The sequence below is a fragment of the Apus apus genome, chromosome 11 (assembly GCF_020740795.1).
Source record: "Apus apus isolate bApuApu2 chromosome 11, bApuApu2.pri.cur, whole genome shotgun sequence".
Taxonomy (NCBI): Eukaryota; Metazoa; Chordata; class Aves; order Apodiformes; family Apodidae; genus Apus; species Apus apus.
Window position 1 is genome coordinate 4885024 of NC_067292.1, and position 25247 is coordinate 4910270.

The 25247-nt window shown below is 41.8% G+C and overlaps 1 protein-coding gene across 1 annotated transcript in view; it reads right to left on the bottom strand.

The window, feature by feature from the left end:
- Positions 1-25045, bottom strand: part of CMIP (c-Maf inducing protein) — a 130535-nt gene extending 105490 nt beyond the window's left edge. Inside the window, exon 1 of the mRNA XM_051629498.1 lies at positions 24153-25045. Coding sequence (XP_051485458.1) covers positions 24153-24449 — 297 coding nt within the window. The 5' untranslated portion in view covers positions 24450-25045. The remainder of the gene's footprint in view (positions 1-24152) is intronic.
- Between the last annotated feature and the right edge of the window lie 202 nt (positions 25046-25247).

The window sequence follows — 25247 nt, forward strand, 5'->3', positions numbered from 1 at the left end:
ATTACACTTCCCAGCAGAGAAACAAAGCACTCTCTAATAATACCTGTTAGACATCACACTCTTCAGTGTATGAGGTACTACACACTAAGTAGAAGTCTTCTTCAGGACTAAAGTCTGAAGATTTAATCCAAAGGCCAGTGTAGCTACTTCAAACATCCCTCCTACTTCATCAGGCTTTACAACAAGCTTCTACACTGCAGTTGTGCACAGCTGTAGCTCAGGACCAAGGCACAAGGATCCCGTAAGCATTACCATCACAAATAGCTCTGTCATGATGCAATTAGTGTTTGCCAAATCACTTCCTTGTGCACATCTACCTGGCTTGATAGCTTCTTGGCTCCAATTCTGCACATTGCAGAGCACTCCATTTCCAACAGGACTTCAGAGTATGCAGTATTTTGCAGTATCAAGATCTGTGAGCCCTAGCTGTTGATTCCTCAGAATCTTAAATTCATTTTTAGCGTGCTTGTCACCTAGAGATTCATTTCCACTTGGGACTGCCGAAAAGCAAAGTCTGAAATTAGCACATATCTCCAGCTAGCTGACACATACCCCAAATAAAAACAAACAAAATAGAAGCATCAAAATTTGAATTGAGTAAAACCAATTTCTCATAATTTCAGAAGAGTCTTTTGTCTCCAGTACGAAGTCAACACCTTAGTGTTTTCAGTTTACATTTCTATAATTCAAAACATTTTGCTTTTGTTTGGCAGACTTTACAAGTTCAACTCTGTAAGCCATCAATGGTATCTCCCTAGCAAACAGCTGCCATTATTTGCATTATTTAAATTCCCTTCCATTGACCTGAATATCATGCAAAATTATACTAAAGCCATTTTACAAACATAAAATTGTATGGGGAATGTTCCAAAATTTATTCGTTTTGTTTTGGTTTTTTTTAATACATCTACTGCAAGTGATCTTTGTAAACACCCAAGCAAACTCTATATTCTGCAAGAAAACAGACACATCCAGTATAGTTAAGATATGGTAAGTTGTGGAAACTGCTGCTAGCATGTAGTGGAGGCTTTCTGTTAGTGCATTAACAGTTGCTGCACAAGTCTCAATGGAGCAAAGTAGATTAACATGCATTAAGTTGACAGTTTACAACAAACATCTATAGCATCTCCAAAAAATCAAACCAAAAAAACCCAACTTAATTTTGCTTCTAGCTTCACTTTTGCACTCAAAACCCAAAGCAGTCTTCTTGTTATCCTGCCAGTGACCCCCACATACCATGGCCATGGCTCTGCAGGCAGAGGTAGGCTAAACAGAGTATCAGTGTTACAGTTTACTATCACCGAGATGACTACATGTGTAAGAAGCACATTCTTCCCATCACTGCACTTACTCCATAAGGAAGCCAGAAAGGGCACCAGGCCAAAGACTGGTAGTTAAGCAGACACACTATCAGGTTTCCCACATTCAAAAACCTTGCTGCCAGGGAAGCATGAAAACTGCTTCCTACAGCCCGGGTGGCAGAAGGAAAATTAAGCAAAACCTGGGCAAGACCATTATTCTGCTCATCTGCACAAGGCCTTTAAGATTTTTATCTAGCTGAAGTCCAGCTCTAAAAACACAAGAGTTTCATTTTATCACCCAGCAGCTCTTTCATTTTCAGCCTCAGTTCTTTTATCATTGTCCCCCGAGAGAGCTTTATCTCCAACCATCCTTTTTCGAAGCCTGTAAGATCTCCTGAGCAGTTTTTATCTATCTACAAACACACACACAAAGGTTGTGCCCACTGCAGCCCCTCCCATATCATCTCTGCTTAAGCTACTTCCAGCAAGGAGCTTTTAGCAGCACTGAAGGAAAGAAAACCTCCCATGACGCAAATATATACCTCCTCTTCTGGCAAGCTGATTCCCAGTTCATTCAGGGCAGAGCACAAAATCCATCTCTACCTTTACATCCTTCCTGATGCGGCAAAGAAGAGAACTTATTTAGGTAATTTTTGATGTGGGGTGTATCATGCAGATCACAGTCTTTAGGCTGAGGGTACTGCAACGATTTACCAGCAGCATAAGCCCAGACTGAGTCAGGAATCTGCTTCCTGATCCCATGCCAGCAAGCTCAGTGGGTCAGCCCTGATGGAAAGGTCACTCTTCAAAACAACCAGGTCCAGCCCCTGTGCAAGGAGCCAACAGACAGAGCAGAGAGGTTCTAACACGGAGTTCAGAGGAGGTCCACACTCAGGGGAAAAATCCCTGCACAGTGTACAAGCAAGTGAAGCCTACAATGCCTGGTCAGTCCATGTCTGATGTTCTACATAGAAAGCAAAACAGTCCTGAATGTCCGAGACAGGAGCATCAAACACGGCATCTCACCAGAAACAAGGTCACGTGTATATCAAAGCTCTGCTAAGTGATGAAAGAATTACAAGACATACCAGGGCTGAAATCTTTCCTTTTTTATGATTGTTCTGTAAAAGAACTCATTTACTGCTGTCCCTGGTATTCGCTGTTGCATAACAACTTCATCATTGCATGTCCAACTGCTATCACGCAGCACAGGAACGTGCCTGTTAACATTTAGCTCAAGTTAGAGAATTCATCATGAAAATCACTATTTTTATGCACATGGCTGTTCTGGCTACTTCTGACAGGTAAATTTTTTGTGTTCTCTGGCCCAAAGGCAGGATCTCTTAGTTACCCATTTCATGTTTATACAGAATCCAGCCAGAAAGACATGCACTGACTTGAAGACCAGAGGGGACAAAACTGATTAATAAAGTAATCCTGCTGGCTCAGATACATAATACATAATACCGTCAGGCAAGTAAACCTTCCTAACCATGTTTATGTCAAGTAGGATCACTGCTACTCTCTTGTTAAAAAAGTTTTCTTTTACTCTACTGAAAAGCTTTATATTAGTATTCCCTGAGTGGCCAATTATGCACGTATGATTGCAGTGGGAAACCCGAAAACATCAACTGAGGCCAACACAGAGCTAGTAACTCCTACACAGAGCCAGAAATTCTTATTACCCACTGCAAGACAGGACTGTCTGAAATGCCTCCAGACTCCTGAATCCTACCTGTTTTGGCTACTGCCTGTACCAAGGACCATCAGCTACACCAAAATACCCAGTTGATCATGCATATGTGAGGATTCAGTGCAAAGCCTACTAAGCCAGAGGAAAGCTTCACATCCATTTCAGTGGAAGCTGGGTCTAACAAAGAGTTGGACAACAGGTATGGTTTAATTATACTTATCTGAACCTGGCCAATCAGAAGTTAAAGGCTAAGAAATAAACCAGCACATCTCAAGCATGTTGATGTTCTGTAAAGAATTTCTGTCAAATACTGTGAAGTCTCCTTTGGTCCAGCAACTGTTGTTAAAAATAACACTACCTTCCCAATCCTTTTTTTCCCCATATAAGCTGCTGTGCTGTCACTATAATGTTAAACAACAATAGGTGGCCCAGTCAGTCACCTTTTATTTGCATGCTAGGCCAGCTTCAATGGAGGGCTTAAATACAACAGAGATGTTCTTGCATAAGGAAAGATAAACAACAGACAGTTTATCCTAGAACTTAGTTCTGATGGAACCCAGGGATACCGGGTTTTTCCTATTGATAATTTCCAAGACATCAAGGCAGAAACATTTGCAAAAGAGCACTACAGAATATTTCCTTTGGTTGCTATCTAATTGTTGACAAGACACACGCCTACAAATAAATCCTTTCCCAGTGTAGTTGTGCATCCTGCCCCAACAATAGGAATCATGATGAAGAAGCACAGAGCTGGCAAACATCACTGCTGTTTTAACAGGTCCCAAGCAACGCGGTTGCTTCAGCTGCGCGGATGTCGCACAAGCCTCTGTTTAAATACTGCAAAGTGGTAATCTCCTGCTTTTGCTACTTTGAAACTGAGGAGGCAAAGGAAAATATTTGAATGTGCAGTCCTGAGGTCAGAACTGAAGTTTGATTTGGGTTGGTTTGGATTAAGGAGAAACGTCCAAGAACAACTCACTGATTTACTTTGTTTCAGGACTTGGCACACAGCTTGGACCAAGTTCAAAATCCAACGACACCGCGCCAGAAAATGCTACAGAAAGAGCAGAGATAGGAGACATCTGGACTGTGTTAGGGACTTAGAGCCATAAAGTCCTTTAAAAATATTCTCTGCTCATGTTGGGACTTCTCTTGTTTTTGTTTCAAACAATCTGAATGTTAAAACTGTGTTTCAAATTAAAAGGAAAAAAAACCACCAACAAGATCAACAAAACGCCAAAGCCTCCCCTCCCCCAAGAAGGGCAACCTAAGCAAATTACAAAAGTAAAATCAAGGTTATTTTCATGATCTTAGATGAAGAGTGAACACTCCCACAGTGAAAGTGTTAATTTCCAATAGCACTGCATCAATGGTCCCACGGTGAAAGTGATAATTTTCAATATTATTGCATCACTGCAAACTTCTCATGCAAGTAGGACAGCAAACATGTCCTACAAAAACATGGTCTCCCACCATTTAGTAATCCTGCTCTGGCACACTGTTTTAACCTGTCCAGGAAACAATGAAAGCAGTGGGATTACCAAATTTTCTGTCTAAAATACTGTACTCTGGGTTATAGGATATAGCCCAAAAATACTTTTAAATGGTCATTTAATAATTTCCATCTTAATTCTAAACACTTGGCAGCAGTCATGCTGATCACTTTATAGTTCCTTAAGTACAGTGTAACCAGCTGTGTGCTCCCTGTCTGGGAAGGCCCTTGGAAACATGAATGAAGGAGATGGGTCTAGATAAAGAAAAAGCTACTGTCGATTTTTTGTATTTATTACAAAACCAGAAGAATTATAGGACGAATTATTCAGACAGCTCTATCAGAAAACCAAGTATCTTTATATATTAATTTGTCTCAAAAATTCCAGTTGATGATGCCTAATTGGTTAACCCTTAAAATAAACACAACAGGAAGAAAGCCTATTACCACCATCTCTGGAATGGGGAAAGCATGCAGGGTGCCCAAGGACTTTGCCTGGTGGACTGTGAGTCAGTGGCAGAGGTGGAGGAACACAGGAGCTCCTGGCCCCATGGTCCCCGACCATCCTTTTGGTGAGAAGCAGGAAAAAAAACACCCTAACTCTGGCATTTTCCTCACCTCAGGCAAATGAACCATTTAGTTTTTACTCAATACTTTCCTTAACTGCATCTTGCCTAAGTGGCTGGAGTTGCATGACAGCTGAAGCTAGGGAAGTGCCAAGATCCATAACATGTAGTGTCCTTGCCTGCATGAGGCTGCACCTCCACTGACTGTAATGAATGAGTCCCTCCTTGCTGGCCAAGGATGAGATCAGTTGATGGAGCAAGGTCTTGAACAGGATGTTGGGACCTTTTAAGATCTTACAAAGCACAAGTCAGGCTAGCAAAAGATTAATTTCTTTGCACAGAAAATACACATCCCAAGCTTGTTGCATGTAAAGAATTCATCTTGCCTTAAAACAAATATATTTCATTAAGAGGCAAAGCAATTCTAGCCCAGCCTATCTTCCAATATAAGTTCAAGCAGCACACTTAAAGAGAGAATAACAAGGAAAAACTGGGTATCATGAGAAGAGTTTGCACTGCTAAATTGACCTTGACCAAAGTCAAGGTTCAAATATACTCAAATAGGTTTGAGGGGAAAGTCCTTATTCTCCAACAGTGAAAACTTCTGGTGAGGGTATCTCTGATTCTAAACGATGCTATTTTCTGCTCTTCCTCTTGTTGGAGATACTTTAAAAAAAACACAAACCAGCTGGTATCTCATTTATTCCATATTCTTGATTATTTATTCCAATTCAGAGGACAGAGTATCCCATTCTTCCAAGTACATATCTTGGCACAGCAAGAACTATTTTGCATTCAGCAACGTGCATCATTTCCGGCAGTCCAGCTCCAGGAATAGAAAACCAAGGAAAGCAACACAGCCACATAAACAAATCATTCGGATACCTGAAAACCCTGGAGATACCCTAGCTATTGTCATTTTACACCTACTCTCCTTTGAGGCATTTTGACCATGCCAAATGTAGATGAAAATTAAAAAATAATGGGTTTCTTGGAAGTAAAAATAATTCACAGAATTACGCTCATAAGCAAACAATCCAGAGACTAAATGCTGCAAAGGACATTTTTGCCTGTGCTGAACACCACCCCGTTCAACACAACACGCTTGTTTGTTGACTGCACTGCATCTGTACAGTGCTCAGTGACACACCTTACTGAGGGTTATTAGTTGTGTCCTCTACAAGTTCTTCCTTATGTCACAGGTCTGATGCTGCTTTTGCCATTTGCAGTCATTTACAGCAGTAAAAATTAAGTGTAAACTTCTACCAAACCTATATCACAGCATTTTACATGCAGCGTGGGAGAGAAGATTGTCAGCTCTCATTCAAAATATTTTCCTTCAAAAGACAAAGAGTAACAGAAGTACAGAAATGACAGAAAAATTACCTGCTGAAGACTGCACATTAGAGTAACATCTCTGCAAACAATTAACCTCAGTCATGATGGTCCTGCAAAGACATCTAGGCAGGAAAGTTCTTCCAGCCTAATGGAGTTGGGCCAAATACAAAATCATCCTCTCCCTCAAGTCCAACAACAAACAAACCCTCTTTACTGCAGACAATATTCCTCTCCTACTTTCCCTTAATAACTCAGAAAGCCAAATCAAGGAGGACAGATGCAGGCCTGAGCTATAAAATCCAGATTTCATTTCCTATCACTCCCCTCCCCCAGGAGCTCAGGGGTGTTTAGATTCCGGGCTGTGGTTTAAGTCCATCTGTGTTCTTCAAGTATAAACGTCTTCATTGAAACCAGACTCATCCTGCACAGCCATTCATTTAGTGAGCTCATCTGTGAAAGACACAGACTGGCACATTTCTATGACAACCAAACAATTAAATAAATAAATAAAGACACCACCAAAAGAAACCAAACAGTAGCAGCTTCATACAAATTAAACAGCTTCTTAAAGCATCCCTATTGTTCCTAAGGCTGCATTCCTTTCCTTTAGTGTGTATTATCATCTCAGATATACTGCCCAGAATATCAGCTCTCCCTAAAACAGTCCCCTTTCCATAGGGAAATACAGGCATTTTGTAAGATTTCAATGTGGGGAGGAGCACTCAAAAAATAAATGCATCAAAGCAAAAGGAGAACTCCTATTTAGCTCTCCACTGAATTAAATACACATCCTAAATAAACAACCCAAATACGGACCATATGAGTCAGAATCAATAAAATGTTCCCAAAAAAATCCTCTCTTCAGAAATTAGTACAAGTCTTTTGGGTTTTGGGGGCTTTTGTTTGGTTGGTTTGTTGGGTTTTTTTACTATGTTGCTGTGGATTGACTCTAGATAAGAGAAAGTTAAAGGACTGTTTTCTCTCCATCGAGAACAAAACTCAAAACTAGTGCCACCATTTGAAAGCCATCATTCTTTCACTTGCTGGATCTCAATATGGCTTTTTTTTTTGTTTTTAACCTAAGCCATCCTAATTTTTTAAAAAATGCAACAGGGCATAGGAAGGTTGTTTCTGTATAACCAGTTCAGGTCAATCATTTATTTTCCCACCTAGTAAAATCAGATAGATACAACAGGGCAAATATGACAGCATCTTCTCTTCACAATGGTTTCATAACATAACACACACAATGACATAAAATTATGCCATTTTTTCAAGCTTCAGTTCAAGTAACTGATACACTTTCTTAAAATACTGCTTTTTTACAAGTCCACACACTAAAGCAACCCAGCACCAGACAAATCAAGCAGCTCCTTCACTGACATTTGCCAGTCAATGCAGAATTCACATTGTCCTTGTACTTGTTATTCCATCCCCTTAAATCAGTGACTGCCAGCTTACACAATTCATTAATTATAAGTAGTTAAGATTGTTTTTACTAGTATGGTATAGATGCCAGATCTCTCATAGTAACTCCCAACAAGAGAGAAAGATGCTATGAGTAAAAACAATGGAATGGCCTCCCAGGACCTAGAAGTGCCACACCACAAATATAATGCCAGTAGAATAATTTATTATTTTTTTTCCCTCCCATTCTTGTCACCTTAATTTTTTGAGATTTATTTTCATGTCAGACTTCTGAAATAAGCAACCTGTTGGATCTTCTGCTAAGACTCCTCTCTTTTGCAATAGCTTGTGTCCTGTGACAACTGAAATAAAAATACCAATCTCTCATTTCTGTGATTCATGACGGGTGTTTGTGGTAGATGGGAGCTTGGGTCATGATCTTACCCAGATCTATTTGGTCAAGATCAAAAGTTGTAAAACACAACGACCTTCAGAAATGTTTTACACCTAGAAATTCAATCAAAAAGCAGGAATCTTGATTTTTAATAACTTCTAGTCAAAAAAGTAGGAAAAGTAAACCCCCCACCACTTTATTTTTTTAACAAGTAGCTAATAAAGTTTTAAACCACATTTTTCTGTGAAATGTTTCCTATATCATAAAAACTAATACAGGGATAAAACTCAGGCTGAAGTCTTCAGAGTCCATGTGACAAACTCTGGCAAATGCCTCAGGGCTCATTCTGTACTAGCTCTCACCTGTACCTTGCAATGGGCAAGACAGTCAGAAATACAGGCACTTGAAGAAAACGAGAACTAGGGTACATCTGATTCTAAAAACTGACATACCATACATAGCTAGACTGATTTCCATAAGTGCAGCACATTCCCTTCTCCAGTTTACATCTGCAAATGGTGGGCTGCACTGTGCATTTTCTGCTGCCTACACAATGCCTCAGATCTGCCTACTGGGAGTTCACTATTGTCTGCAGGAGGATGCTCCCCAGAGATATGCATGCTTCTATCCACTCTGGAACAGGAAAAGTCCACACAGGCTGTATTTCCAGCTCTATGCAGGGGTATCCTACACCACGTCCTGTCACTTCAATATAAAGATATGTCACTTCTTCTGACACCAGTGCAACTGTCAGAGATGGTGATCAGTTACAAACAGGAAGCATCCATCCTTCTGCTGTACTTCACTGAAGAAGCCAGCAGCAAACAGTTCCCTCCTCATCTCCACTGCTCACTTCTGTGCACTCAGAAATGTACATCCTCACACTGCTGTCTCTGTTCCCACAGCTAACACAATGGGTAGAAAAAATTCAAGCTACACAGCAACAGGTTCAATACAGGACAATATCCTGGGCAACATATATAACCTCTTTTTACAAAGATTAGTATTTACTGAAAACCAGGAAGCTTCTGGTTTTAGCTATACAGATGAGACTTCCAGTTCCCTCATGGGGAAATGAAGTGATGTGACATTAAGCAGCTCATGAATCTCTTCAATTAATGCATTCTGCACAACAGAGACTTCCAGGGAATTATCTGCAACCACAGCAGTGCCTCATTCCCACTGCTGTGTCCCTCAGAATGAATCACTTCAATTCCCATATTCTTGCTGCAGGCAGAGTTAAGGACTGTATTCCCTGTCTTTGTTAGTCAGGCAAATGGTTGGAATCAAATGCTGAATCTACTTGCACAAAACTTCAGTTAGGGTTACCTTCTTTACTGGAACTATTCAAGCATAGTTACAGTCAGCTCTCCTCCCTTCATGGTGATTAGGCTTTATGCTACAAGAGAGAATGCCTCCATCCCACCATCTTCAGAGAACAACCAAAGGGTTTGCCACACAGCCATGCAGAAAACAGCAAACAGAGTAAGAAACAGTACCAAGATAGCCTGAACTTCAAAAGGCTTACAGGCAGCACATCCCCAATACTGAGCAATATTAAAAATCAACCACAAAGCTATCCTGGCACAGAACCCTAAGCTGCAGGAAGAAACAGGACAGCTAACACTGGCAGATCACTCTGGGACTCAGATATGTAAGCAAGTTCAGCACCATCCCACAGTGAGATCCAACACCACCACTCATTTCTGAGCAGGTCAGCCCTTTGCAGAAAGTCACAGGGAAGCAGAAGGGGGAAGAAGCGAGTTTTGAGATAGGCAGCATGCCTTACTGCTGTCCATCATACGAAGGGTCAGGAAGGCCAACTACACCTGTACCAGGGCTCTCCCCCAACATGCCAAACTCTTTAGTGCGACACCATGCCAATTTAAAAGAGATTTTATCATTATTGAACCAGTTTGGGGGACTTAGGAGTGTGACTGTAGCTGGTTTTACACTTTTAGGGATATTGTACTTTTCATTTCGAAAAAATTCCCAGAAGAGAAACAAAATCCGTGTTACAAGTGTTTTCAAACTTGAGAAAGCCTTTGCTGAACACAGCTAGTATTCTGTGCTTCATACAAATTGCAAACTAGAAACACTGGAATTTTAGGCCAGGAGAGTGTCATTGACTAATGGGGATTCTCCCTTCTCTCTGGAGTATAGGTTTATAGAGGAATAAGATCATGTTCTCCAGGCAAGTTTATATAAAATGATTCATCTCTAGCCAGCTGCAGTCAAGACATCTGCTTGTTTTCATTTCACTACAGGGAGATTAGACCCCCTCCCCCTTACCTTCAAAGGCAGCCAAGATTATATCCAATCATAAAAAAAACAACAAACTCCAACAATTTCAGAACTAAAACTTAAGAAGTTGGGTAAATTAGAGAGAGGCCACAGATGCACCTCTTCCCCACTTAAAGCCCTCCTAAGAAACATGAAGTGAATACTGGGCTGAGGAAGCCTATTTAATCAACACTGTTGACTTTAACGCAAAGACATCACCCCTGTACCCTGTGGTTTACACACAGATCTGCACCAATAGATGAAGGTATTCCTTTGTTTGTTTCCTTGCACATTCCACATGGGATCATGCAGACAGTCCTCATGTGGTCAAAGTTTGTGAACCCATGCCTTTATAGCTTTTCCATACTAATCTGCACTCCGGGCACATATCCAATTAAAGCCTCATGTATAGATCACTAGGTTACTAACTAGCTTGCATGCCTGGGGGAGGGGAAATAAGCTCATGACTGCATGATTTAACACTGCCTGTACTTTCGCTTTTATATGCACAAGTCCTTTTTAATCTAGTCTTACCATAAATAAAGAGTAATAATGCTTGCTGAAGAGAAACTCCGGTCCCTACGTGCTGGAACACACATTAGCTAATGCTGAATGCATTTACATTATGGCTAACTTCGGTGCTAAAAAGACAGGGTCTTTTTCACAAGCAGGCTACAAAAACAGGAAGCAAAGGGGAAAACTTCACAGTGTTTGGAAACAGCAGAGCATTGTTGGTACTGGCTTTTCTTACAATTGCAAGAGAAAAAAAAACGGGTAACATGCAATCCGAGCACAGCAAGAGTCTTAGATCAGACACCAGGGTCCCAAGACAGCAGCTGTCAAAAGATCTCCAGGTACAGTCTGTACAGGCAAGAAGATGCACAGGGTAGGTTTTGTTTTTTTCTCCTATCTCTGCTAAGAAAATACAAGCAAAGAGACACAACCACCCAAATCCTTGACGTTAAAGCTAGATAACGGAACACAACACTAGCATCCTTATCTCAGTTAGAGCTGGTATGACAAAGAGGCATTAGGAAACACATAATCCACAAAATTTAAATATTACCTTTATTTTTAAACTGCATTCAGAAAGGAAGATACTATAATGCAGGCCTCACTCACTGTGGGCTGCCCCAGAAGGCCATCTTCATCTCACATTAAGAAGTTGCACAGTGGACAACATCCCTTCAAGATGAGTCAAAAAGCTCCAGTCACAAGCATGCTGCAGACACTAACTGGCAGACTTCCCTTTTCAGCTGGAGCACACATCCAGTCTCTGACTTTAAGCTGCTTTAAATTTTTTTGTATCACCACCTCCTTTCTTTTCCTTAAGTCCACCCAGGCTGTGCCATAGTCCCATAAACACATACAGCCTGTACAATATACAGAAAATGCATAGAGGTAGTGCTGCCTCAAACCTGACCCACCCCAGGTTTAAACCCAACCTACCTACCCACCAGACCACTGGTTTAAAGCAACACAGAGGAGTGGTCCTATATTAGGGAAAGCACCAAGGAGGGCTCAGTACTTTCCCATGCCTTCTATCTCCATGAGGGAGCAGCTTTTTACACAGTCAACTCCCACGACAAATTTGATTTCACCAGATTTTAAGTACATTAGTCGACCCAAGTCACTGGGGACAGTTGAAATAACTTACAATAAATCAGAGAAGATTAATTTCAAGGGAGGCAGGGACGTAGCACCAAAAGAAGCATAAATTAGTGTAATGAGAAAAGCCATTAGCAGTATTTCTCAATACCAGTAACTTTTTCACCATAAACACAAGAGCAAGAATACACTGCAGTCTTCAGGCAAATACCGAGCTCCAAACAAAGGTTAAACAGTTACCTAGAAGGGGTATGTCAATATTTAATACCAAAATGAATCTCTGGTCTTATACATTTAATTTCAAGCTTTTCCACCTTTATTTCCTGTTTTGTTCACAACAATCACAACACATGAATTATCTAACCTTAACAAGCTTGTTTTCAGTCAGACAAGACACACTGACTGTATTTTTACTTTCACCTTCAGCAACAATGTTCTGTGCCAATTTTTACAATTTTTACATTTTTACAATGTCCCCATTACTTGTGTGCAAAGAGTATGGGGGTTTTAGTGCTAGGACTCTGCTCAAGCCAAAACCACACCAAACCTGAAGCATCTTCAAGAATCATGAAGAGTTGAAAGAAAAACTCAACAAAGTAATGACTAATAATTTGCGCTTGCATAATATATTTCATCAGTGCTCCTCACTTGCATACACCAGGCAAGAAAATTGGCTCCATTTCATCACAAAAAAGGGTTGAGAATACTACTTTGAGCACTATATACACAGCTGGAGTTACTATTTCTTTTGTAAGGAATATGTGAAGAAGTATCAGTGTTCTTGCACTGAAAGAATAAGCTGAAGCTCCTTTCCCAATCCCATAATCATGCTATAGCCTCCCTACTCAAGGTAGTAGTTTACAGCAATTGCACAGATTTTCTTCTGGTTTTAATAATGACTGAACAACATCTGTAACATGATGTTGTTTTCTCTTTCTTCAGACATCCAAATAAACCTCTCTGTTCCACATTACTGTTAGATATGGAACATGATTGTTTCATTGAACATGAATCATCTTCCACAAGGAATCAACAGGTACTCAAACTTCGGGCATATGACCACTGAGCAGTAAGAAAAGAGATGGATCTCACTCAACACAGTCCATAGAAGTAGATGGAAATCTCCTCTGCTGCAACAGTAAATGCTGTTCTTCAATGAATCACTAGGCCTTTCACAACTTTGGTCCCCTCTTCCTACCTTCTTTATCAAAGACAAGACACTAAGCAAACAGAACACCACAGCTACAGGCATGGCAGCACGGACCCAGCACTCCCAAGGAAGGCACACGCTTCCACCTCTCCATCCCTGACATCCGATATCCTGTCTGGCATTGTAACAGCAAGGGCAAAGAAATCTCTCCTTGGACTAGATGATCTTCGGAGGCCCCTTCAATCCCAACCACTCTGTGATTCTGTGCAACTACCTTTTCAGGCTGCCAGGAATGATTCAACACTCAGACCCCCTACCACAACAACTGCATCACTACCAGAAAAAAAATCTGCAGAACTGCATTACTTTACACCACTGGTTCATATATCCACTACTTAAGAGCCCACCTAAATTTCTACTTTCAGCTTTCTACCTTCTTACAGCTTAGAATGTAGCAGGGAGAAATATGGTGTTTTGAGATGCCTCTGAAATCATATTCTTCTCAAGCAATCCCTAAATCTAAGGGCTTGACATCACAAAGTTTGTATAGTAAACACAAGGTATGAGAGGGGAGAGAGAACTGCCAGTCTTATTTAAAAAATGGATCAAAACACCCGGTTTCTATAGCAATTTTGCAAGAGCACTCTCATCCTGACTATTTCAGTGCAGTCAAGGCTTCCCAGACTTACTCTTAACTTCTGAATTCAATCTTAACAACCTCTAAAGCAAAAGCAAAGTGGTAGCTTGTCAGAAGGGACTATTAGGAGGATATACAAAGCGTACGTGCCACAGAAAGCAAGAGACTCGAACTGACTGGCATCTGGTTTCCCAAAAGGTATCTCCTTTGCAGGAAGACTGAAGGTAGCAAGAAGAGCAGGACACACTGGGCCATGTTCTGCTGTCAGTCACTCTCCCACACTTCCACTGATTTTTAATGAGATTTACAACCATTAAGAAAATGAATTGCCATCAAAATCATAAGAGATGCAGCCTGGTGCCCAAAGCAAAGAAACTTCATTTCTGCTCTAACTACTACCAGTGATTTATAATGAACTTCAGAGCAAGACACTTCAGTCAGTACTATCAAGACATGCAACTGACTCTTGGTGTGCAACCTAAGACAGTACAGAGTGAACCACAGACGCATACACCAAGAGGAACTGCAAATTGAGCATGAACCAACAGCAGCAGACATGTCTGAAAAGTCTAATCTACATTTGTCTCCTTGCTTTCCCCATGTATAAAAATCACTGGCCATAAAGCACTTTGAAGCAGCTGAAGCACAGTGAAGTTGACTTGGAGAATGAAATTATTATACTGTCATCCAAAAATCATTTATTCTGATTGTTTTAAAGACCAAAAATAAACCCTCTTCTTTTGTTCATAGAAGGTCAGACATTCATATTTATTGAAAAAATATATACATCCTTAGTATTTTGATTTAAAAGCTGGATTCCACTTGGCAAGCTTCAGAAACTTATTTTTTTAAAAAAAAAGCAGTTTCTACTTCACTATTCATGATATCCATCCCTGAAAATGGGTAACAAAGTCATTCAGTCTTAGTCTAGGTGCTTGAAAAGATGGAGCAAAACCACAGCCTGCTCACAATATATACTAGTTGTATTACAGCAGCAAACTAAAAAACTCAGTGGTCCAACAGAACCACATTATAATGGGAAGCAGACATGCTAAGTAGACACCTGCCAATTCCAAAAGCTTATATTCAAATAGCCAAGAAAAAGACTGGGAGGAAAAGGCCACTGCCATGTTAAAACAAGCAATATCACAGCTTTACCATTGAGAAATACCTGCTCTGAACCTTCTGAAATGTACAGTTAGGAACACACTATGGGTCTCTCCAGGACATTTAGGAAAAATATAGTTTTCCTCCTAAAATTAGCCAAACTGTCTACCTGTACTTTCAATTACCTGATTTTGCTCAGTTGGATGCTAATTGTCTAAACACAAATAAAGAACAAGGTGACTTCTTCATTACAAAATTCTTACCTGACCTCCTGATTAACATCACCAGAAAACGTATCCATAAAATATGCACAGACACCTGTAAACTTCAAAATTATGTATAACTGATTTGTAAGAGAAAAAAATATTTCTGATTATCATTTGCAAACACAGTTTCTCTTTACACCTAAGAACAATAATATAAATATAAAAATTATTATATTTTGGAATACCATTATGTATTCTCAAAAAAACCCCTCTGATTTAGCTTAATCTCATCTTTCTTCAGGCAACATTTATTGTACCACATGTGGCATCTTTGCAAACAAAATCTTACAAAACCTAAACCCATTTCTGAGCGCTTTAAGATTTGAGTTTGACATTTTTCAAAGGGAGAAAAAAAAATATTTTATTCAGCATTTCTTTAAGACTGGAAATCCAAGAAGCAAAAGGACATTAGTCATAGCTCCAAGCATCTGACATCCCCATTCCCAATACCATGAAATTAGAGATCTGGAGTTTGAGAAGCAGTGGATATTCTTTTTCTTATTCATCTTTTTTGAAGCCCTAGTTATTAAGTCTTCTCAATGGGCATGAAAGCAATTTTTGCTTTTAAATTTTTCATCCAATGAGAAAATGAGGCAATCTCTCAGTCACTGGAACAAAACCTTGGAAAACTGCAACATACTTTGCAAAGTGCAAGAGCTCTTCCCCCTGCAACAGGTGGTAATTCTGAGCAGACAAGGAGACACTTTCAAGAGCCTATAAAAGGCTTATCCCATTTTAAACCTCACACTTTGCCACTGCATTCAAAGTGAAAATGGCTACAGATGCAAATAACAAGCAAGGCAACAGCAGAAGAAACATCAGCACCATTCTCCTACACCTCCAAGAAACTGGGGGCAGCTGTCCCAGCAGCATTTCAACAAATTTCAAGACCAAATGGGGGAAGAGAGAAATTTGGATCAAGCAGCATTTTTTTTCTTAATGAACCTCTATGGTCTGAGGAAGAGCAGCAGGAGGGAGCTGGTGCATGCCCAGCAGAGCAGTGGCAGTGGTTGGCAGGACCTTTCCAGGAATCTGGAATGAGAAGGGCATGCACCCTGCTGCAGGTTGGTCCAAATGCCTTTCCCTGAATCACTGACATTAGCTTGAACTCCTCCCACAGTACCTTGACTCTTCAGCTAAGGGGATGCAAATAAAATATTTCCCTGTTGGCCATCACATGTAGTGCCAACCACAGAAAAAAATTAGGGTCCATTTTGTAGAGAGCTGTACAAGCTTTAACAGTAGGCAGCCATCTCTCCCAGACAGCAGCCAAACTGAAAGCTGCTCAGTGATCTTTTGCTGAACTTCTCTGGCTTTCTGAACAGCACATCCTGCCATTCACGTTACAGGCAATGAATGGTAATCCCCCTCCTCAAATTACCCTACTGATCTCAGCAGAGCAAGACCAAGAATGTACGTGACCAAGTGTACCTCCAGTTCAGATTTGAGTCATTGCAACTTGACAAGTTTCTTGAGCTCAATTAGTAGCAGGCACACATCAAGCAGACACACTCAAATCCGGAAAAAAACAGATGCTTTTTTTCTTTTTACTAAGTTTCTCAAAAAACAACAAAAAAGGAAAAATACTTAAAATGGTTTAAAAACATACTGAAAACTCAGATTAAAGTAGAATTGCCATCACTATAAATTCATACCCTCAACACCACAGTCTACAAACTGGCATGTTACTTGCTTTTGTATTTCCCACTCTATTGGCTCTGTCCCATGAGCAATGGAACAGCTCAAGAGGCAATGTCCAGAAATCACTTTAAGTACTGGAAATAGCACTACTGGTAACATCAAATGTCAACAAAACTTGAAACAAGACCCTCTCCTCCAACACCTACAGAATACTGTTACATTCTCCTAATTGTTAAGCTGATGAAGTGAAGGCCTTTTAATTTAGCATCTGGTTCTGACTTCTTCATGTTTTCTTCCACAACCACAAGAGCTAAAACTTTATTCACCACTGACGTGTTCAGTCAGAATGTATGCTTTTCAATTGTCTTTTCCCTTTCCTGGTACTGCCCCTGTATTCTCAAATATTGTGCACAACAGGAAAATTTTACGCAATGATTTCATAATACGCTGGTTTTGGCAGCAATTCCAGCCCACCATGTTTTCCTCTCTCTTCTTCCTCAACAGTCTGTCGGACTATATGCTGAAACAGATTAGCTCCCTCATCCAGTTAGAAGACAAGAAACCAGCAAAAGGGTCAGACAGAGAAAGTGTCCCCGAGCCAGCTCAAACAGATCTTCTCAACTTGACCCTGCAACCTGTGGAACAGGTACAAAAGACAGACTGATGTGGTAGGGAACAGATGCAGAAATGAACAGCATCTCAGGCCAGGACTACCTAAGACAGCATTACTGCCAATGACTGCACCATCAGACAGTGCAAAAAAGTTGTTTTATGGAGCACACACGCATGCAGAAGCACTCTATATGGATTATACATGCTCAGTATCAATTATCTTCAAACACACAACTGTTTATGGAATTTGGCACTACATACCTATAAACAGACATAGAACAAAACTGATGCAACTAGCACCGCTCAAAACACTAATAAACAACCCACAATCTACCCATGCAACCCACAATCTAATTACTTCTAAAGACTCCAAACAGCTCGAACTATTTGAGGTAGGTCTCTTCTTTCATAAAACCTATGTGGGGAAATGAGTAAAACCCTCTTAAGTCAGCCATGCTTACTAACATAGAAGGAAATGAGAGAAGCCATTTTATTGAATCACATTAAAACTCACCTGCTATTTAGGAACTTCAAGAGTATGAACGAATCATACGCAGTAAATTAAACCGTTCAAAAAAAATCACTCCTCTCTGTCAGTAGATGGCTAAACCTGGTATCTTTCTCCTCCAAAAACATCCCTCAGTGTACACAGCTCTATCAATGACTTTGGTGGGACCAAGGCTTCAGCCTCCGTTCTCCCACTCTTGCTGACAACGCAAACCTAAGCTTGCAAAACGGAACACTGATGCACCCTCACCTTTCACCTCTGAAAAACTAAGCATCCTTTTTGTGTTTCACAGAATCACTGAATTGTAAAATGGTTTGGGTCAAAAGAGACCTTTAAAGGATCGTCTAGGCCAACTCCCCTGCCACAGGCAAGGTCACCTTTCACTAGATAAGGGTACCCCAAGTCCTGTCCAACCTGACCTTGAACCCTGTCAATGATGGGGCATCCACTTCTCCTGGCAGTACATCCTTTCCTGCAAGGTACACACCGTAACTTGGGTGATCTAGGAGGCTCTTCCCCTAACTAGTTACAATGTTCCCCTACAAAAAAAATTATAAAATTGAGCTCACAGCTCCAAAAGTCCCAGCCCACTGAGGGGTGCTGAGCTCCTCCAGATCCTCCTCTGTTGCAGGACCAGGTCCCCACTGAGGACCAGGGGCAATTTACAAGCTTCCTCTGGGGGACCATTACCACCATGGGGTGGCTAGCACCACATCTTTACTCCCCAGCCAAAACAAAAAATAAGGCAGAAGTATTTCTGAGTATCCTTTTTATTTATGCTCCTAAACATGTAAAAATGTACTGGCTGGTTGTTAACACTAATAACCTTAAGAGCTCTCACTCTATCAATGAATATCGCTTCTGTTTCCATATTTTACACAAGCTCTGTGGCATATAAACACATACCTTAACACTACTGACTTATAAATATGCTTTTTAACCACTGTAGGAACTACATATCCAAAGGTATGTTTGATAGGCACTAAACAACTCTAAAGAAATACCATCTGAGGTTTTCTTTTGCTGAGCTACAGATTAATATAGCAATAAAATGTTTGTCACAGCAGAGTAATATTGCATTAAATCATTGAATCTTCAGAAAAATTTTGATTTTGTTGATGAAGGTGCATGCCTGCCTTCACTTCTGAAGCAGAACCTCAGTTTCAACAGCATAGATAATGTGTAGCAATTTGTCCTCAATTTGCAGAGGATTCTTGATTCTGAGGGGTTCACTGCAAACTACAACATTCACTGCTCCTCCTGATGTGCCTCCAGAAAATAACTGATAGCAACAAAAGGTAACTCAAAATAGGCAAAACATGTACACTTAAAATCCAGAGATACCACTTGTTGTCAAACTGAAACAATCATTTACAACCGTAATGAGAAATACTATTTTTAAAGAGTAATTTAGCCTTCCATTGTTACAATAGATCAAAAAAATTATCTTAAATTGCTTTGTTAATTATGTGTTCATACTCATTTATACACATACTGATGGTAGGCCCATCAAGCTAGTTTTAAGTCACATTCACAGAGCCCCATCAATAGCACAGGACTTAAGGACAGCACTTGGTTTACCAAACAGACTCTTTACTTTTTATTTTTATTATAGCTAATTCATAATCATTCTATTTGGAATCTGGGTAATGCTACAATATGCCTTTTCCAGGAAAGCTTTAAAAAAAAAATCTTACAAGACTGTTTTGAAACTTCTGAGCTGTGTATAATACTTCCCACTTGAGCTAATTGTTTTTCAAGGGAAATTTAATTTCTAAAAGTATGTTTTTCTAACTAATGGGAACCTGTGCTAAAGTAAACAATTAGTCCAGCTTGATAGGAATTTTTGCTCTATCTTTACCAAAAGAAGGAAGGAAAGACATGTAATAGCATGCTGAAAACACATGCAGTAGCAGAATTGTTTAATTTTAAAAAACAATTGGAAGACCATTTTCTATTCCACTTCTCCTATTTGAAACAGATCATCCTGTCCTGCCTCATTTAATATTAATTGGGTATGTCCTTGTCTCTAGAAGAAAAAATAAATGCAGATCCCTAATCCACTTACATTCTCATTTAAAATGTATTTCTAGTCAGCTAGCATGTCAATAAACTACTGTTTTCATACATCACTTTTCTACAGAAAAAAAGTTTAGAAGACACACTAATCTCTTCAGGATTGTCACCAGCTTTGAATATAACGTAAGATTATACTACACTCAACTTATGTGCCAAGGTGAAACGTAGAAATGTGAAATGGGTATGAAAAGCCAAAGTTTCCAGCTCCTTGAGGGATATTAATCAGTAACTTCATGGTTTCAATTACGTCTTATCTTCCCACATGGGAATTAGAGAGGTCATCCCTAGCCAGCAAAAATGAATCGCTCATTTATTCCTTCCCTATCTGCTACGCATACATTTGTATCACAAGTCTTTCTTGCAAACCAGTTATTTTTAAGCTCATTGTCTTAAACATCTCCCAACTGCTGCAAGAAAAGCAACGAAAGAGAAAAGCAGAGCAGAGACGTGAAAAGCACCAGGCAGAAGGATATTAAAGGCACAGAAGTTCAGATATGGCAGCTACCTATAAACCACTGAAAATTATATTTTAACATTTCTGCTGAACCATAGGTTTATTCTTCAAATACACAAAAATCACACCAGGAATATTGAATAGGATTTTTATTTCTGTCTTTGTTTTTACTATCATTGCCCTTCAAGCTGTGCAAGGGCAGATCTCACTGGAAAAAGCAATAAGTAAGGGTGCTACATTTGAGTTTGGTAGGTGTTTATAAAATAAACATTATTCCTCCCATGGGGGAGAAAGTCAGATTCAACCCCAGGCAAGCTGTTGTCTGGCAAAAGAAGTTTGTAAGTATCAAAATTTCCTACTGGAACTTTAGCATTTACATTATTTAAAAACAAACAAACAAAAAGTTACAGATCTATTTACTTTCACCAAGAAAACCTTAACCAGAATGAAAGCCCAGACAAGATGCGACTGAAACCGTACTGGTGAAACTGTTCTATGTTTAACCCATTCCATGAGAAATGAGAACCACGAAGCAAACAATGGAAACACCACATAAATCAGATAAAGTCCCAAACCTACAGTTATGAATCTCTCCACTCCACAAGTTAATACCTTTCCATTTGAGTGCATATACCAATTCAGAATACCTTTTTTTTTTTAATTAACATAGACTTATTTTAATTGAAAGAGTCACTTGTGATAATGTCAGAAAAAGCATTTTGTAGAGAATATTATCTTTCTCCTCCCTAAATTTTACTAAAATAAGGTGACCTAACACTTGTTCCATTGCACTCCTGCATTGTGCTTCCGCTATGGAAAGCTATCTCATCAGCACAGAACATGTAACTGCCTAATTAAACAACAGAAGTAGTAACATCTCACAAAAAAACTGCAGGAGGGTCTCATTATTCAGACTTACATGTAGACACATTCAGTGTCTATCTGTGGAAAAAACTACAGATGCATAATCCATAGAGAAACTAATGCTAACTCATATATTGTAACCCAGACATGGACAAGTAAGAGCTTGTGGGGAGAAGACTAACTCAAATATTTGTCTCAAGTGACAATTAAAAGGATAGAAAGTGCCTAGAATCAACAAATAACTTATCCACTGTACTCAGGGACATAATTTGCCAGATCTGGATTTAGCTGTCATTACAACTTTTGCTTTCAAATGCAAAACACTGTGATGTTATTTTCCTGTTCAATTTTATTCACGTTAAATAGAATGCAGTAAAACTCGTCATGCCAGAGGATTTGCAAAGGGATGATGTGAAGATTAATTAGTGGCTGCTCATAAAGTACCCTGCCTGTGGAAAGCCCTGTGTGTAAAAATGACCTTGTTATCAAAGTTGTTGAGTGCTGCTGATGCTCACTTTCAGTGGACACTATGGATATTTCTCTACAGCTCTTGAAAACCAAGAGAGTTGCATTTGTGCCTGGCCTGTACCCCACTTCCGTAGGGTATGGGGGTTAAACTACCATGCATTTTGCTTAAATCACACCTTTTCTGCTTAAGTCACATCTCTTCAGCTAAAATAAATAAATAAAAAACAAACCAAGAACAAAAAATAAAAAGAGTAAAGTCTAGTATCATAGAACCCATGTCTGAAAGATACCTGCTAAACCTACCCACACATTCAGACAACATGTGAATACAGATCTTATCCTAGTGGCCTAATTGTTCCCTGGAAACCAAAGACACTACCTAAAATAATAAGGTAGAGATATTTCTCTGAACAAAGGTATTTACTTGCTCAGTTAGCACTGGAAAAAAACGGTAAGGTGCAAGACCAAGCACTGAGAGCACCGGTTAACAAAATGGAGCCTGCAACGGTCCGTGTATGTTTCAGTATCTTCTTGCTATTTATATAGATTAAATAATTAGGAATGAGAACACCTCAACGTTAATTAAAGCATGACCCCATAGGACTTTTGTAATTTCTTCAGAGATGGCTTCTTTGGTGGCAGCTTTGCCAGCAAGCAGAGTTTTGACGTCTCCTGCACAAACACAACTTCATGCCTAGCACTGCCACACTGCAGAGATTAACATCTGAAGCATGATCCTGCCTCCCTCGACCTGTACCCTTCTCCCCTCAGGAATCACCGGCTATGGACACTGCCAGGAAAATGCTTCATCTCCCCTGATTTTCAACTTCCCAACTACACCGATGGTATCTTAATAAAATGAAGAACTGCTAAAACTCCTCGTGCTCGTGTCTTCCGGTGGGGGTTTCTCCAGAAATGCTCAACCGAGTCTTCCTTCTCCCTTTACACAGCTTTATCAAAGAAAGAAAAATAGTCCCTTGGAAACATCCTCGACAGCCAGCAGAAATGGTGAGCAGAGATGTCATCGTGGTACAAAAAAAGAGCTCGGTGAGAACAGGCAGCTGGCCTACCTGCCGGCTGAAGTTGCTCCCGCTGAAAACCTGCTTTGAATACTCCACAGCAGAGCATGATGCAGGAGAGACATTTACACACGCTGTGTGTCTGCCTGCCAAAGTGTGAAAAAATCCAGCCTCCCAGCACAGCAGACTGGATGGAACCCACTGAAACAACACCATTAACAGAAACCTGCAGGAAAGCCAATCCACTCTCTCATACCACCAAGTGTCCTATGGAAAGGCCGGAACGAAGCCATTGAGAAAAACGCGACGTTTATATGTATAGCAAAAAAAAAGAAAAAAAAAAAAGAAAGGACACGATGAAGTACTGAATGATTAAAAATCAGTGTAAGGCATGTTTTGTGAGCTGCATTGATCGCTATCAGACAAAATTTGGGTGTAGTCACACCACATACTATGCAAATTTCTAAACAATACAGGCCATGAAATGTTAAGTTGTACATGTAAATAGAAATCATGTTTTTAAAGATTGTATCCGTCAATTTCACATCTCTCGTACTGCTGATATCACCGCCTCGCATTTTCCTCTTGCAGCATTTTCCATTAGGAAGACAACCCTGAAGGAATCTCCGTATTTTCTCAGCACACCGCCTGTCTCTGGGCAAAGCACTGCGACCGCCAGAGCCCCAAAACCAGGCCTGAAACAAAGCAGAGCGAAGCCCGTGCAAACCCCGAGCCTTCGCTCCCCAATTAAAAGCATCCTCCACCCCTCCCAGCCTCCAACCCGGCCGCCGTGCCAGCAGGCATCCCCCGGCTCCGGCTTCGGGTAGAAATGGCTCGGCGCGGAGACTGCGTGTCAGCATCATGTTGGGAAGGGAGGAATTGGGAAAAAAACAAAAAAAGGCAAAAAAAACCAAAAAAAAGGCAAAAAAAACCCCCATCATAATAATAACAACAACAATCATAACGATAGAGGAAAACCAGACTCGCTCGACAAGACCCACCGAAACTGCAAATTTAAATATCCCTAGGATTACAAGAGAGGAAAACCCAATCCCCACAGGCGTTCCGGGATTCACCCAGGCCGAGCCCCCTCACTCGCCCCCCGACCCCGCGCCCGGGGGGCCCCGCCGGGGCCGGCAGCAGCGGCCGCGCAGAAACCTCCCGCTTCTCCCGCCTCCCCCCCCGCCCCCGCGCCCGGCCCGGCGGCGGGTCCGTCCCCGCAGATCCCCCGGTGGCGGTGCCGAGGGGCCCGGCCGGGCTCTTACCGTGGCCGAGGCGACGCTGTTGTCCGCCAGGGTCAAGTGGTGCGGCTCCCACCGCCGCAGGAACTTGGAGGTGAGGATCTTGCTGAGAAACGTCCGGGGGTGCCGGATGACACACACCTGGATGTCCCCCTCCTGCAGCAGCTTGTACCTCATGCCGTTGCAGTGCAGCAGGGCTCTCCGGCACGGCGCGGCACCCATTTTATTCCCCTCGGGAGCGGACATCTCGCCCAGCAGCGGCTTGCTCTCCTCGGTCTGCCTGCGGTCGCTGCCCCCGCCGGAGCCGCCGGTGCGATCCATGGCAGCCCCGCGGGTCCGGGGGTGTCGCTCGGCGGCGGCCGCCCCGGGAGAGCCGGTCTCTACGGGCGGTAGAGACGGGGCACACCAAATAAAACCGAAAACAATAATAATAACGAAAAAAAAAAATCCAACCCCACGCGGCGGATTGGAAAGAAGAAAAAAAAAAAAAAATGAAGGAAAAATAAAACCAAAACCTGTCAGGAAAGGTGGGGGAAGGGGCCGAACCGCACCGGGAGGGGGGAGAAGGGGAAGCGGGAAGCGATCAAATCCTGATTCAAACTTCACAGTCCGCCCCCGGCGGGTCCCCCGGCGGGTCTCACAGCGCCGCGTCCATGCTGCCGCCGAGCGGAGGGGCTTCTCCCGGCGGGGGCGGCGGACAAAAGCCGGCGGCGAGAGAAGCGGCGGGGGCTCCTGAGGGCGGCGGGGGCTGCGGGGCGTCCGGTTCCTGCCTTCCCCCCGGGGCGTGTGCGCGAGAGCGTGCGGCGGCGGGCGCGCGCGCGTGCATGTATGTGGGTGCGTGTGCGCGCCCGCGGGTGCGGGGACGTGTGTGTGTGTGTGTGTGCGGGTGAGTGTGCGGGTGCGGGTGTGCGGGGCCGGTGCGTGCCCACGCGCCGCCGCCGCCGCGGGAGGAGCGCAGGAGGGCGCAGCCCCGCCGGCCGCCTCTCCGGGCGCGAGCGGCTGCGGGAGCGCCCGATTGGCTCCGGACCCGCCGGTCACGTGCCCCTCCCCCCCCCCCCCGCCCCTGACGTCAATGGGCCGCCGGGCGGCCGGAGGGGCGCGGGAAGCGGCGCGCGCCCT